This window comes from Octopus bimaculoides, chromosome 5, assembly GCF_001194135.2.
Source record: "Octopus bimaculoides isolate UCB-OBI-ISO-001 chromosome 5, ASM119413v2, whole genome shotgun sequence".
NCBI classification, from domain to species: Eukaryota; Metazoa; Mollusca; class Cephalopoda; order Octopoda; family Octopodidae; genus Octopus; species Octopus bimaculoides.
The window spans coordinates 40316872-40333054 of NC_068985.1; the positions used below are offsets into that span (position 1 = coordinate 40316872).

At 32.2% G+C, this 16183-nt stretch overlaps 1 protein-coding gene across 13 annotated transcripts in view; it reads right to left on the reverse strand.

Annotated features, from left to right (window-relative positions):
• The window catches only part of LOC106869124 (sorbin and SH3 domain-containing protein 1), a 482929-nt gene that overhangs the window by 291635 nt on the left and 175111 nt on the right, over positions 1 to 16183 (reverse strand). For 10 of the 13 annotated variants that reach the window (XM_052968338.1, XM_052968340.1, XM_052968337.1 and 7 more), the window contains exons 4-5: positions 15835 to 15987; positions 5777 to 5926 (exon numbers count right to left, since the gene is read on the reverse strand). In XM_052968338.1, coding sequence (XP_052824298.1) covers positions 5777 to 5926; positions 15835 to 15987 — 303 coding nt within the window. Of the gene's footprint in view, positions 1 to 5776; positions 5927 to 6423; positions 6454 to 15834; positions 15988 to 16183 lie in introns of all 13 variants that reach the window. The other 3 variants (XM_052968347.1, XM_052968349.1, XM_052968346.1) reach the window with 2 other exon arrangements.

Consider the following 16183-nt stretch of genomic DNA (forward strand, 5'->3'; position numbering starts at 1 on the left):
TAAGTGCTGTATACCAACTAGTTTTGCCCCTGTCGTTGTAGCAACATGAAAGGGCAATATAACACAGGTCATGTATTAGCATGTGTATGTATAAAGAAAGAAAAGGATAAAAAGACCGATGACTGCATTTAAACTCAGAACATAAAATGTCAGTAGAACGATCACTTAGCATTTTGTCCAACATGCTAATAACTGTGCCAGCCCACTGCCTCCTCCTCCTCTACCACCCACACAACAAGAACAGCAAAAACAATAATTTAGGACTAGAATGTGGTCAATTATATTGCTATCAATATTTGAATGATAGCTATTAGCAACCCTAGATTGATGACATGCAAAAATTTCCTAAAGAAAGGCAAATATTGTAGAACAAGATGTAAGTATGCCAATGCAGTTTTCATCACTAACTGAAGCTATTTCCTTATGCACTTGGTAAAAGCCTAAACATTACAACAAACCTATCCCTTTTCTGTAAAAATATAATGCTTAATGACTAATCAATACTTCTTACACTAAGCCACCAAATTGTGTGATTGTTGTGGCCATCTAGTTTATGTGAAGAAGTCTTAAGTGGTTTGGGTAGAATGTGTTTCAATTCATCTAGCAATCAGACATATGTTAAGTTACCTGTAATTGAATAACACCCAATCCAGAGAAAATTGCTGAATCACTTACACATTAATTCAATGAGCAGGCTTGTTCAGTTGATCAAAGAACTGAATTCTCATCACTGAAACTGATGGAGATCCAGCCATAGTTTTGCTCACTGGCAACAACAAACAGAAAATTAACATGGTTTAATCTCAAACCAATCACCCCAATCTGTTTATAGTACATTAGATCTGGACATCTTCCTCAACCACAAGAGATTCCCACCTCCTTCTACAAATGTTATCAAAAGCCCAAAGGATCAATGTAACTAGTACTTAATTTGCCCATTGAATTGATGAGTAAGTAGTTGAACATTCCACAGACATGTATAGCCCTCTGATTCCTGGGCAGAATTAGCATGATATAGTGTGTGTTAAAGCTGTTCTTTGGAAGTACAGGCACAAGCCATCAGATGGGCTTCTATACAATTTCTCTTCACCCAATTTCATTCACCAGGTATAGGTCAATCCAATACTATAGAAAATGATATTTATCCAAGATGCCAGGCAGTGGGATTGAAACCAGAAGATTGTGGTTATGAAGCAAACTTAAAATATTTGGCTATATTACACCTACTGAAGCAATGTGCAGTAAAGTGTTCAGCCAGAAACACAACGAAATGAGTATGGTAAATTTGAACTCATGAATAGGCAGTTCAAAACGTTAAACACTCAAATTAATTTAAATAAATGTGAAATGGCTAGAGTGAGTTAATATTGCACTTTGGCTAAAGAATTCAACATTTATGTGACAAGGACTTGTAGTTCATTATCAAGTCCTTGCAAACTATCAAAACTGAAGCATTTTAAATTCATGTCTTCACAATGATAACTATTGTAGGATAAAAGTTTGTCAACAGCTAGGACAATGATTTATTTTCATGAATATTAAGAATGGCTCCATTAGAGAATATAGAATTGAACAAAACTTTAAAAATATATGTTAAAAGGCACCCATGGAACAATATTAGAAGGATAAATAAATAAAAACAAATGAAAGAACAAAAGCAAGAGACACTACTTCCAAATAGTTAGAATTTAGAATATGAAAGATTGATTAGTACCAGCTTTTTGAAAATATACCAAAATGTTACTTTGTGGCTGCATATGAGAGAGAGAGAGAGAGAGAGAGAGAGAGAGAGAGAGTGGGGGGGGCATAGCTGTGTAGTTAAGAAATTCACTTCACAATCAGTTAGTTTTGGTTTTGCTCCCAGTATGTGGTGCTTTGGCCAAGTGACTTTTACTATAACCTTGGGTTGACCAATACCCAATAATTAAAGCAAGAACTTTATGGAAGCCCACTGTATACATGCATGTGTGTGTGTGTGTGTCCGTGTGCGTGTTTGTTTGTCTCAGTATGTTTTTGCACTGACTCCACATGGACAGTAGTGATGTTTGTTTATGTCCTGCAGTTTGATGGTACTTTATTCCATTGGACTTCAAAGTGTGTGAAAACAAGTGGAATAGAGTACCTTAATAATAAACAATTGAGGGTTGATGTCAGGAAAAACGTCCATCCGCAGAATACTGCCATCTCACACCCACATGAAAATGTGGATGAAAATCAATCATGTTGATGATGACATACAAAATACATATAAATATGTATCCATACAGAGAACTGATGCATAAACATCAAAAAATAAATAAGATAATTAAACTCCAACACATTACTACATTGCAATAAATCCAAGTGGGATCAATTTGCATGTACATACATATCTGGTTAAAACAATCTTTAAGAGCAATATATTTAAAATAAAAGCAGAAAAACATAAATTTGACACAAAGTTCATCATTTAATTGTACCCGACAGCTGTTTGTTTAAGATAAACATCATTAATTGTATCATTAGACCCAATTGGCCAGTTTCTACCATCATACTCTTGCTCCTTCCACTCACCCTTCATAGGACTTCTGCTGTCTATCACTCTCTCTCAAGCACCTCCCTCGGTCATGTTGCTTTGAGTGAGTATACACATCTCAAAGTATACACATCTTTGCTCATTGTAGATGCAAGGCACCTTCTCTTATCCATGATAAATGCATCCAGTACACTCTGAAAATTGGTTGGTGACAGGAAGGACATCACACTGTAGAAACCATGCTAAAATTAAATGTATAATCCTCCAAATGTCAGTGGCTCCCAACAAGAACTGACTGAGACAGGGCCAATGCATCCAACCAATTCTAGCTTGGAAATGAACCATAAAATGATGATGTTGATTATATATATATATATATATATATATATATATATATATATGAAATATTCCCAGTATGGGACTAGGATGACCATAGTTCAAATGAGTACTCAAAATACATATTGGGTGGAGTGGATATGTTTATGAATAACAAAAAGCCTTACAGAAAGCTTATTCCTTTCACTGATAAGTTAAATATTGTCTATGTGTGTTGGTTTATAAGGGACAGATGAGAGAAGGATACTCCTTATGTGCTGCAGAGGATATGGTTATTTTTATTGAAACTGAGTTTGTCTCGCAACTCAAATTTCATTGCCCCAAAACTAGAAACCATTAATTAATATCCAATCATAAAGGAGAGCCAGCAGAATTGTTAGCGTGGGGGGCAAAATTCTTAGTGACATTTTGTCTGTCTTTATGTTTTGAGCTCAAATTCCACCAAGGTTGACTTTGCTTTCATCCTTTCGGGGTTGATAAAATAAGTACCAGTTGAACACTGGAGCTGATGTAATCAACTTACCCCTCCCCTAAAATTGCTGGCCTAGTGCCAAAATTTGAAACCAATATCCTATCATAATGTTGTAAGAGTTTAACATACGTAGTTGTATGTTATAAACATTATCTGATGTAAAAGTTGATGTAAAATGCAAAATAGAATCATATTTTTACATCATGAAAAAACTGTTACTTAGAAGTTTCACTATTTAGCTCCTCTGACTATGGAGTCAAAGTCAATGTCTCTTTCTTATATATTTCTATCAGAATGTCAAGATTTAATCAGAATTTGGTGTGAACAAAATTTCTGGCTGTTGGCATTGGTGTTAGTAGTGTTCAAGAGCTATGTTATAAAGATGTGAAATGTATGAAAATGTGCATCTGCAAGCTTTTGTGCTTTTTGTCAGTATAGCTTGAACATGTATGTGTTTGGGTGCGTAAAAGTGGTTGATAGCTTCCTTTATCTTGATGACCTAAATGGAAGTGAAGGTAGGTGCACCAAAAGCATAGTAGCCAGAGTAAGGATGGAGTAGAGAAAGTTCGGAGAGCTGTTGCTTCAACTAAGGACAAAGAGTTTCTTTCTCATAGTGAAGAGGAAACTGTATGATGCTAGTGTATGAAATGTAGTGTTGCATAGTAACTAAACATGGCCCTTGACCTCAGATGCAAATGATTTGTGAAGACTAGAAAGAAATCAAGTGAACATGCTCCACTAGATGTGTAATGTTAAATGAGCATGATAGATGGAACACAAATGAACTAAGAGAAAAACTAGACATAAGAAGACTTAAATGTAGTGTGCAAGAGAGAAGACCATGCTGGTACAGGCTTGTTATACTTTTGGAAGACAACAGCTGTACAAAATGTGCTGAGCACTAAAATTGGAGGTCAAAGGGGAGAAGGAAACCTAAGAAGACATGGGACAGAATGGTGAAGATGCATCGTGTTCTTTCTCATGAAAGAATTGACAAAGGACTCTGATCATTGATGATATGCAGTGCTGAAAAAGAGCCACCTCCTCATGCAAGTATGGTTAAGAGGACACTAAATGGAGGTAGCTATGGTGGCTAAGATGCCCTCTACCCACACTACAACACTCTCCTTCATCTCTTTCACTTAACTTATTTCCACTGCTTCTCCAAATCTTCAACATCTTCTCATCTCTCTATCAATCACCCACTTTCCATAACTCTCAATTTCTTCAACACCCTCTCATCTCACTATCATTCACCATATCCTCACTCACTCCCTCATGCTCACCACATGTTCATGTAACCAAGGATAGTACTGGATTTCTGCCCATTCAACTTCTCCAACCATCCTGATCACTACCCTCCCCTCATTACAATGCCTGTGAAAATAGAGATCTTTCTCCTAACTGACTCTTTTGTGAGCCATTACTTACTTTCCTCCAGATTACTTATGACTGACATATATCACTTTTCTCTCACCACCACCCTCCTCTACAACTATCAATCAATCATTCATGCTCTTACTACCAAACAGGAAATTGTCATCACACCTCATCTCACACTCACTAATGCCTAGCATTATTGTCTCTCTTCTATCACTCCCATCCTACCACTGTATCATCTATCTAACACTCCCTCTGCCATCACCCTCTCACCACATTTACACTTTTCCTCCCATCATACTTTGACTTCTCTCACCTTATCTCAACTTCTATTTTTCCCTCTTAGAGTAGCAGAGACTCTTTAGTCTTGTGAGATACAAAGTGACCTCACTAGTGCCGGCACCATGATAAAATGCACTTAATGCACTCAGTATATTGTATTAGGGTTGGCAAATCAGAGACAACCAATGATTGTAAGACTCTTTAGTCTTGCCAAAAGGCAAGACAACTTCTCTAGTGCTGGTGCCAAGATAAAATGTACCAGGTACACTCTGTAGTGGTTGGTGACAGTAAGAGAAACTAGCCATGAGACATGCAAGCAAGACATGGTCTTTAAACCTGTCAAGAGAATTCTGAAGAAATAACAGAGACTATGACAACTTACATGGAAATGAATTTTAAAAGGATGATGATGATTATGATATATATATATATATATATATATATAATTTTTTTTTTATATCATTTTAGTAAAGTAAGAATGAAAATGACAGAAAACTAGAAAATTTGGGTCATCAAAGACCAATAATTTTCAAAAATATACTTAAAAATATAAACATAAAATTCATATATTATTTAAATTTCTTTGTGAGAAAGTTTTTACATACTTACAAAAATTGTAGAAAAATATAAATTTGCCAAAGAAAGAAAACAAATGAAGGAAAACGTAATGAGGAAAAGAAAAAAATCAGTTGTGTGAAAATATAATTTCCAAAAGACATTATATGGTAGAAATCATAAGTTTGTAGAAATGTGGAAAGAAGAGTTCGAAGAAAAAAATAGAATAAGTTTACCATTGTTTGTTATAGTGTAACACTTGTTGGTATAACTGCATGAGTTAGATGAAAGCAGAGGAATTTGAATGGAAGATTGGTAACGAGGGCTCTGTGGAGCCGGTGATGAAGGAGGTGACCATGCAGGTGATGGTGAACACATTGGCGAGACTAGATTGCAAATAAATAACAGAAAGAAAAAATAAAGCAACAAGCATGAATTTTTTTGTACTTTTTTCTATTTATACATGCTTAATGCATTAATTAAATACTTATTGAAAAGAATGCTCAAACAAATATAAAAGATCAATAACAACTAACAAGCTAAAGGTTAGCAAAATAATATCAATTAGAAGATACTACAAATTATTGCCATTAAAATTGTCTATTGCTATGGTTGTTGTTATTTTTTAAATAGATAAAAGAAAGCCAAATAAAGTTTATAATCTGATGATGAAACCAATTTACAACAAAACTTCTGACAATTTTTGATGATTATTTTCAATTATTTATTTTTTCCCCTCAAAGTTTAGTGAAAATGCTTGTTCCAATACATTGATATTCATTTGCTAACAGAAAAACATTGAAGTGAAGAGCTAAAAAAAACAAAAATAACAGAAGATAACAAAAAAGGAAAAAGTATGATGGTCTAAGGGTTTTTAACTTACAAGAATAAATGTTAACACTGTTAAATAAATCTGAATTTTATATAATAACAATTTTAGGATAAAACATGTTAGATTTTCAATATGTAACAGTTAATATTTCAATACTTTTTAAAAATAAATGTTTATATATTCTAATAAAATGTGGACAACATTCCATTTAATTTATTCTTTAACTTTCCTAAGGTCTGTCTCTTGCACCTCACCCTCGTGCAATTTAGTTACCATCTTCTCTCCTTCTCTCTCCAGGTAATATTGTGCAATCTCATTCATCACTGAAGCATGTCTGGACATATTTATTTTACAAAATGCATGCCAGTTACAGAGAAAATCATAATTTATGAAGTTTGTTTTAGTAACTGGTTGTTCATGAAGATGTCCAAACATTCAACATCTGAAGAGGGATAAATGATTGCAGAAGACCTACGAAAAACTGAAGAATAAATCTACTGGAATTTCATTGGATGAATAGATGCAAACATTGAAACAAAATAGGAGTAAATACATGGAAACATGTTTCAAAAAACTACATCCCATATGAATAGACTGAAATTTATAAATTAATTTTATACCTTTTTTTTTAACTAAATCTTTTTTAAATATAGCACAACCCAATGCTGGAACCAGTAATTGAACATATTTTCAAGGATAAATTGGTTCAAATCATTAAACTAGATTTAGAAAATATCTTGTGTAAATTAAAATATATTTTGTATATCAATAATAAACAATACAGAGAAATAAAACCTTATGTAGTCAATATTGAAAAGAAATTGTCTTTTTAGTTTCTATTAAAACAGTTATGGTTATATAACTGTTAGAATACAATTACTGATGATATACACAAGAGAGTTGTTTATTCATTAACAGATTACACTGAGGAAAATGTTTTTTGTTGTCCAGTGTTAGAGATGTTTCCAAGTAATTTTGGGGGTGCTGATTTCAAAAATTGAATCCATTTTGCTCTATCATGTCAAGATTTTTCACAAACTCAAATGTCCATTTTTCAACATTTCCAGTATTGTCACCATTTCTAAGGATAGATTTGGCTTCATTTAATGCAGACCCAGGTGTGAAGCTTGACATTACAGTTTTTCAATATCATTTAAAGTAAATGCAGCTACAAAAATGAAAATAAAAGTTATGACTTAGGTATCTTCAGTAAATAAAAAGCATCAAACTTGATCAATTTTCGCTATTTTCAATCTAACCAATTTTAAATGTAATAATGATGACAGAAATGTATTTTATGCAATCAGGTGTTAATAAACAACACATTTCTGTGGTCCTTGACAGCATACATGTCTCATGTTTATGAATTTGTCTACAGATATGCCCCTCACTGTGATTTAGTGTGACTATCATTACAAACCATGTGAGACATGTTCTTTTGGACCTTTAACTATTTCTTATGGAAATTTGTATTTTGAATGCACCCTTAATGTTTTAATTATGAGGTCATATGGGTCAAAGGCACTTTTTTATCAGGCATGGTCAAAGAACCATAGAAAGAATGTCATAGTATGTATAGTCTTTATGGAACTTTGCTATCACAAATCTGCATTTACTTACTTTGTAACTGTTGACAATTCTGAGAACACTTTTCCCAGGTTACAACTGGCTTGAACATGTTTTGTATTTCAGAAATATGGCCAATTGTAAGAGAAGAAAATGCAAAAACAGCCCTACTGTCTTTTGCTTTATTTGTGGATGTTTCACTTTACCTAAGTAGCGAAACAAAGTCATATATTTTTATGAAGAAAGCTTACCTTACTTACTTTGACATGAAACTGGGTAGTCAAAACAAAGCCTGAAAACCCCATATAATGTGTAAAATATGTGTTGAAACACTGAGACAGCTTTGTCTTGTGAGAAAATTAAGGTTTATGTGTCTGCCTGACCAGAGATTAGGTGGCTATTGCAGGACAATCATTTTTTGGAGACCATGTATGGCATTGTAAAAGAAGCACAGAATGCTTTTGCAGCAGTTGTGTCTGATTTCCTGGGAAACATGAAATCATCAAACTATGAAGAACTTATGCAGACCCTGTTAACCTGTTGCAACATGTGTGTAAAAGTGCATTTCCTGCACAGTCCTTTGAATTACTTCCCTGAAAATCATCATGCAATAAGTGATGAGCAAGGAGAAAAATTCCACCAAGACATTGAGACCATAGAGATTAGGTATGAAGGCAAGTGGAACACAAACATGATAGCTAACTACTGCTGGTCTCTGTAAAGAGACTGTAATGATGCAAGTTATTCATGCATAGCAGCAAAGGGAAAGTTCACTTCTTGAGTAGCTGCAACTCCAATTTGACAAAAATTTCTATCCTAAAATGTGTAATTAAACATTTTGTGTAATACATTTATTAAACAATAAGAAGTACTTTTTGGTTTGTGTTAGTTTATTTCAGTTTTGCATTTAATGGCAAAATTAACATTTTTGGTAAAAAAAAAAAAAATTCTTGTTAAAAAAAACAAAAAAACTTCACAAGATAGAAAATTTCTGGGGGCATTTCTGAACTTAGCACCATCAAATTAGGTGAGACTAATTATAAAAAGCAAGACAACTAAAAAAAATTTTTGAAAATGTTTCTCAGTGCTATAACAGAAGCAGCTGACCAGCCCTCTTATTTATGGGCAAACAACACAATTGTGCTTATTCAGAGAATACATTGTATAAAAAAAAAAAAAGATGTGATAAAAGAAAACTGATAGTAGTTTTGAAATCAGCATGTCAATTTTAGCCTAAATCAAGTGAAAGGTAAACTCAACAGAAATTATGTTCAAAATTGTTCCCCTGTGCTATCCATTTTAAAAGTTTGTAACAGAGAATATGTCATGACACTTCTGTTTTGAAAACAAAAGGATGATAGATTTGTCAGGATTTAGTGGAGATGTGAAATGATATAGTGTCAGACGAAGCGTTTTTTGACCTTCATCATTTTGAATTCAAATAATAGATATATCCATAAAGATGTCGACTATCTTCTTTGATCACAAAAATAGAGGGCTGGCAGATCAGTTTAAAAGTATTAGCTTAGTTTGATTTTTCTTTTCTTCTTAAATTCAAAACAAAATTCAGTCATTGTAAGACTTAGTGATGAAAATGAGATTGTCATAAATGGCAGAATCATCTTTGATAATTTTAAATACATTATCTTGGATGATGCCAAAAAAAGAAGTTAATAAATAAATCAAGAAGCACCAATTTCCCATTAGTTTAGTATGTAAAAGATATGTATTATAAATTGCTTGGCATTTTTAATCAACTAAGCACTCCTGAGCATAGAATCCTAAGTAAATTAAATAAAGAATCTTATGTAAATTGATTGATCATTTAAAATTTTGAATTTAAAGTTTCAAAATCATATTGACATTTTAATTGATATTGTTGCAATTTATAAAAAGATAAGAAAAACCAACGAAAAATCTTAAATAAATGTTGGTTTTTCTCCTACATCAGTTTGTAATGATTAATTAGTTTTTTAGTGGCTTCACAGAACCTAATCCAGTTTCCAATATCCATTCTTATCATGTCATATAAACTAATGATCTTTTGAATACAATATCTGATGTTCAAGCTCACTTCCTTACATTTCATATTTGTTTGAATTTTACTTAAAAACTCTTTTTCAAATTCCAAGTATCTATGTTTGGTTCAGGTTTTGCAATGCAGTGTGCTTTTGTTGTTCCTTAATCTTCCACACACAAACATCAACAGTCTATCTAAACACTTCACATCAGGTAGGATGAAAATCGCTAGAGGTAGAATCCTTTCTATAGGAAGGTAGTTCAATTTTAGCAATTGCATGTGAGTGTTTCGAGTGAAATTTATGTAGATGTGTGATTTTTTTTATAGTAGTATATGATATTAGATGTGATATTGTTTAGGCAAAATCACCAAGCTTAACAGTATGACCATTAAAGAATTTATGATATTAGTGAGTGCTTGGAAAGTATTGGAATAGGAAATTCTTAGCTACATTAAATAGGATTGAACTAAGATACAATAGGTTACATGACAACTCTCATCCAACCTAATGTTATTATAAGGTATCTAATAATTTAAAAAGAAGGTTTACCCAGCTTATGTACTCTTTCAACTCCAGAGACAAGAAATACAAATTCACTTCCCTATCCTATTTTATCTGGAGATAATGGGACCATGGAATCAGTCCATCCTGTTAACCTAAAGCATTCTCAGCAAAGCACCCTCCTACTCACCTGGAACATGCAGCATTTGCTTTTGCTATGACAAGAAAGAAGTGATGCTCCCAATATTAGAATCACTAATCAAAACAAGAGGTACTTCAGTACACTGTCCACCAGTTGCTAGTAACAACCTTATCATACAGCAGTCAGCATATCTAAACCAGCCATTGAAAATGAGACTCACTCATCATCCAATGACAATCAATTTTATCAAAAGACAATGAAGAAAGCCTTGTTACTCAAAAATGATCAGAAGTGTTTTTCCCACTTCTGTAATGCTACTGCAAATCAAACTGTTAACACACACACACACACACATTACAGGGGTTTTTTTTGACAATAACTTCTTTGGACAATGAAACTAATAGTAGCCCAACCAACTAAATAATAAGCCACTGCTCATTGTAATGTATATTCTTCAAAAACGTTAAAGCACTGGCATATATTTCATGACATAATATATCCTTGTGTGGTGGGTTCAAATCTTCTAATTAGTTCATATCAATTCAAAGTTTTAAACTATTTTAAACCTATAACAAATCTTTCAGTTGCTTTAAAACACTACATGTCTTTAAGCCTTTAAAAGGCCACAGCAAAGAAGCAAGCTGTTTTATGGCCCAGCAGACCATAATATATCCTGGTATTGATAAAACAACAGAAAGCAAAATGCATATGATATAATTAATGATCAAATACTTTGAGATGACAAATATTTTGCTAATGACTTGATTAATGTTTGTGTTCAGTGAAATTAGAATTTTTACCCCCAAAACATGAAATTTTTCTAATTGATAATGATTTTGGCTCAGGAGTGTATAATATTAATTAGTTGAACAAGTGCTCTATAAGATTTAGAAGTGAAATTAATTGCTTTAAATGAAATTCATATTATATATATTTAACATAATAAAGATAAATTGTTTAACTGAAAGCTGTGATTGAAATGAACCAATTTAACAGAAATTATTAGAAGTTACTCTAATTCATTAAAATTCAGAAAGCAAATATCCAATAGTATACATAAATTGACATTGTATTTCTGAAAATGTTTACAGTTTTTCAACTCCATTTTTGTACCATTATTTCAAATGAGTACATGTATTTTGGAATTTGAATCGATTAAATATTTTTGAATATTTGAATTACAACTACTGGATATTGTCTATGAAAGAGTACTTTTGTGATGGTGGAGTTATGTAAGAAAGGCTTTTATTTTTGTATCCTTGAATTTAACATTAAATTTTTAAATATTAAATAAAAGCTTTTTAATCTTTTGCAATGATACATTTAAAACTCATATCTTCTTTAATGGAAAAGAACTTACATTTGGTACCAAAGAAGATATTTCTATAACATTTATAAACATTTCAAATAGATATACATTACAGACAGGAAAGATCCCATTTAACAAGAATCATTTTGTTTTAAGAATTGATCCTTTAATATTTGTCAAGTATCAGTCACAAAAAGATAAAAGGTCGGTTTCATTTTAGTGTGACTGAAATAGACATTTAGTACCTAAACTCCTCTAATGAAGGGATACCAAAAGTAACAACCATTCATATATTGAAAAGCACATTCCTAAAATAATGCTGTTGTTACATAAAGAATTTGAATTATGAAAATACATCTTTTTATTGTTAGCTTAGATGAATTCATTAGGACACTTCAGTAAAAGAAAGAAATTAGAAAGTATTCCTGGATCAATGACAAATATCATAATCTAACCTTTCCATTTTCATATTTTTCTGTGTTTAGAAAACTTGTAATTATCAGTTTTGTTCAACCTTCAGTTTCAAGAGGAATTAAATTTTAAAAATCTTTATGAGCAAGAAAACCTACATATACAACAATTCTTTAAAGACCTTGTTAGATCTTTCTTACTGCTGATTACAGAATTTTACTTTCCAAGTAAGTGAAGAAGTCTTATCTCACATCATCATACTGTTGAATTAATGACAGATTCATCAACATGAATGGAGTCAAGAAACACTATGAAGAATAAAAGACCATCTGGATAAAAACATCATCTTCCAGTAGGAATAAGAGTTAAATAGTCAATATAGATCTTTATAAGATTTCCATTTTTTTAATGTTTAGAAGTTAAGAATTACAACTGGAAAGGAAAACAGGTAAACTGTTCACTAGGTAGAGAAAAGTGTCAATTATTTATACATTATTGTTGGTGCTGCACTGCACTCCTACTAGTCTACTGCATTTCATTGTACATATGATACCATAATGAAGGACCATAGAAGTACTCAGCAGTCATGTGTTCAAATCACACCATCTACCTAGCTTCGAGAAGCATTTTCCTAATATCACTTGAGCTAACTGCCATCAATGGGTACTTCTACTTTTTAAGTCAAGTAGTTGGCTACATTATTGACTGCCTGAATGACCATACAAATTAATATAGTCATTAACTGATAAAGTTATAACACACACATATATATATATATATATGACCCCTTGCTTTTTTAGAGGAGCTTGAATAGGTAAATTTCTTAAAGACTAATCATTTTTAATATGGGAATAACAAAAGTTGACATAACTCTTCCATCTAGAATATTATAGAGATAGGGAATATTATAAAGATTTCAGCAGAACATAAGAAGAAACAAGTGCATTTTTCTTTATTGTTTAATTATCAAATGACAACAAATAAAATAAAAAAATTAAAAAAACAATGTAACATGATTTAATCAAAGAGTCACCCACCTAAGTAAAGCTGAAATAAATAAATAAAATTTTTAAAATAAAATCTTTAAAAAACTAATTTAATGGCAGAAGAATTTATTAAAATTTTTTTTTGTTCAGTTAATGAATAATTATGCACATGACTTTAACTAAATGTGTGTGTACACACAGACACAGACACACACATACACACATGTGCTTATATTTAGTGGATCAATAATTAATTGACATAAGTGCTAGTGATGCACTACTTATGTAGATTGGATATTTTGCTTTAGTGAAATAGTTGTGACTAAATAAACAATTACTCTGTGAAGGCAGGGAAGTAATTTCTGATGAGCTGACAGAAATAGCACTATATTTGATCAGATCAATCCCCCTTTTCCTGCTGGTGAAGAGATTGTATAGACATTTGTTTACATTTGTACAATATATATAATTACACATAAAACACTGGCTAAAACTTGATCTACTATAGTCCATTTACCTTATATATATATATATATATATATATATATATAAATTCATTTAGTTCCTCACAAATTTTTGTTGAAATGGGAGGCATTAAATAGCTTTCTTTTCTTTTACCTTTTACATGCCAGAGATAATTTTCTGTCATGCCATTGATAAAAAAATTAGGTTGATTTTCCATCTGCTTACTTTCTTTAATAGACAAAAATTTGACATTACTTAGCTTCAATGAATTAACATTGACCAGTGTCTTCAACATTAAACTAACATCAGTTTTCTTTCTTGGCTTTTATTTACCCCATTATCAGAACACTGAAGCAATACACATGTTATGTAAAAAGATTTTCCTCAATTCATCTACACTTAGTCACAATTTGAACACAGAACCCTTGCCCAACTAATTGAATTTCACATGGCTGTTTGACAGTAGGATATGAATTACAGCAGATTTAGCTCTATTTATAGCACCTAAATCTGCTGTAAATCATATCCTATTGCCTAAGTGAAGAAAGGCAAGATGGTGACAGGTAGAATGCCTTTAGTTGATCAGGTCCACTCAGATGATCTGGGTCTAAATATCAGAAACAAGTGAAGCCATTAAAGTTGAATAACTTGAAGAGCACAGCAATAATAATAATATATCAGTGGAAATATATGAAAAGTTGACCACTAAACCAAGTGATTGACTTATCTCTTTAATCATTGTAACTTGTTTAGAATAACAAAAAACTAATTGTTTCAAAAGCAGTCGTTACTGCAATGTTGCACATGTTACTATTTAACTGTTTTATCTATGTTATTTGTGACATCTGTTTTAACTTCTTATTAGAGATCAAAAGACATTTTTTGAACTCTCATCAAGATAAATGTCAGACGTCTATCACAAATCTGCATATGAAAAATTAGAATATCTTATAATAACTGTGGGTTAGTTTTTAGGGCAATAGATTGCAGAAATGTTACAGCATAAGACTGAATGCTTTGAGGTACTGAATTCTGGCTCTTTATGTTCTGAGTTCAAATCCCAACAAGGGCAATTTCACCTTTCATCCTTCGGGTGTCAAGAAAATAAAGTACTAGTACTGGAGTCAGTTTAATCAACTGATATTGGTGTGTCCCAGGCTTTTTCATGCAAGAAATAATGGCTGAGAACCTCAGATGAACTTTCTTAAAGCTGCTTGCATTTTAAAGGTAAATAGGGAATAAACCTTAGTGGGCAAATTATTCCTATGAAGAGCAATGAATCCAGGTACTCTTGGCTTTGTAGGGCATAATGCTACACAAATCCTATAATTATCAGGATATAGGGCATATACGGCATTATACCCAATGCAAGTTCATAGAAGAATAGTTGTTAAAGCACCACTGGAAGCTGTCTTCATATAACATGTAACCTGTTAAGTCCTCATCCATAAGACATGACGACTAAAATTTCAAAATGAGTTTTGGACTCTAAAGTGTGTAAAGTATAAGGTTTGACTATGGTTGAACCTATAAACATGATAGATAGAGTGAAATTGTTCAATCCAGTACCAAAATTATTTTGTAAACTTGCTTTTGCTAATCACTATACTGTAGTGCTTGCACATATACAATATTCAAGATACAATATTTTCATATTCATCAGAATGTCAAGTTATGATAGTTGCATGCTTTTTTCCATGGTATGACTGTCATACCAAATCTTTTTAACAGTTCATTGAAAATTTACCTCTGCACTATGTTGAGCCACACAAAGCAAAGGCCATAGCAATATGAACAAGGAATTCAAACACAAAGAATCACAGCAGATAAGGCTAACTTCTTTTAAATTCATATCCCATTACAAGTGTCATGCTATATGTGAACTACTATCCTCTAATAAAAGGCACTACACTAATTTTAGCTGTCAGCAGAAAAGGAGTTACTGATTTACTAGTTAAGCTCTAAACTAACTCGAAATTTCAAAGGTGTTTGATAATTTATAGTGCTAATATCTAATTTCTTCAGACAAAAATAAAACAACACAAGACAAGCTTTTGTTACCTTTTCTTGAGTCCACAGTGATTTTCATATCTGGATTTGGAGTGGATGTCTCTGGTTCTGAAGAGAATGAGGTGTGTAGATTGGCACCGGAACTTAGAGAAGTACCATTCTCATTGGTGAACGATACCGTTCTGAAAGTATTCTGGCAAGTATCTAATGAAAAAGAAATGTACATAGTGTATTTGTTAATTCAAATATGGTCTACAATAGTTCACAGCATTTTAATTTATAAGAAATTTAAAGAAAACATTTTGTCATCTTGTAACTTAGTTTTCACTGGTGGTATGGTGGTGCAAAATATGATATTTACATGTCATTAAGGCCATAGTAGTGTTGATTTTAGATCGGA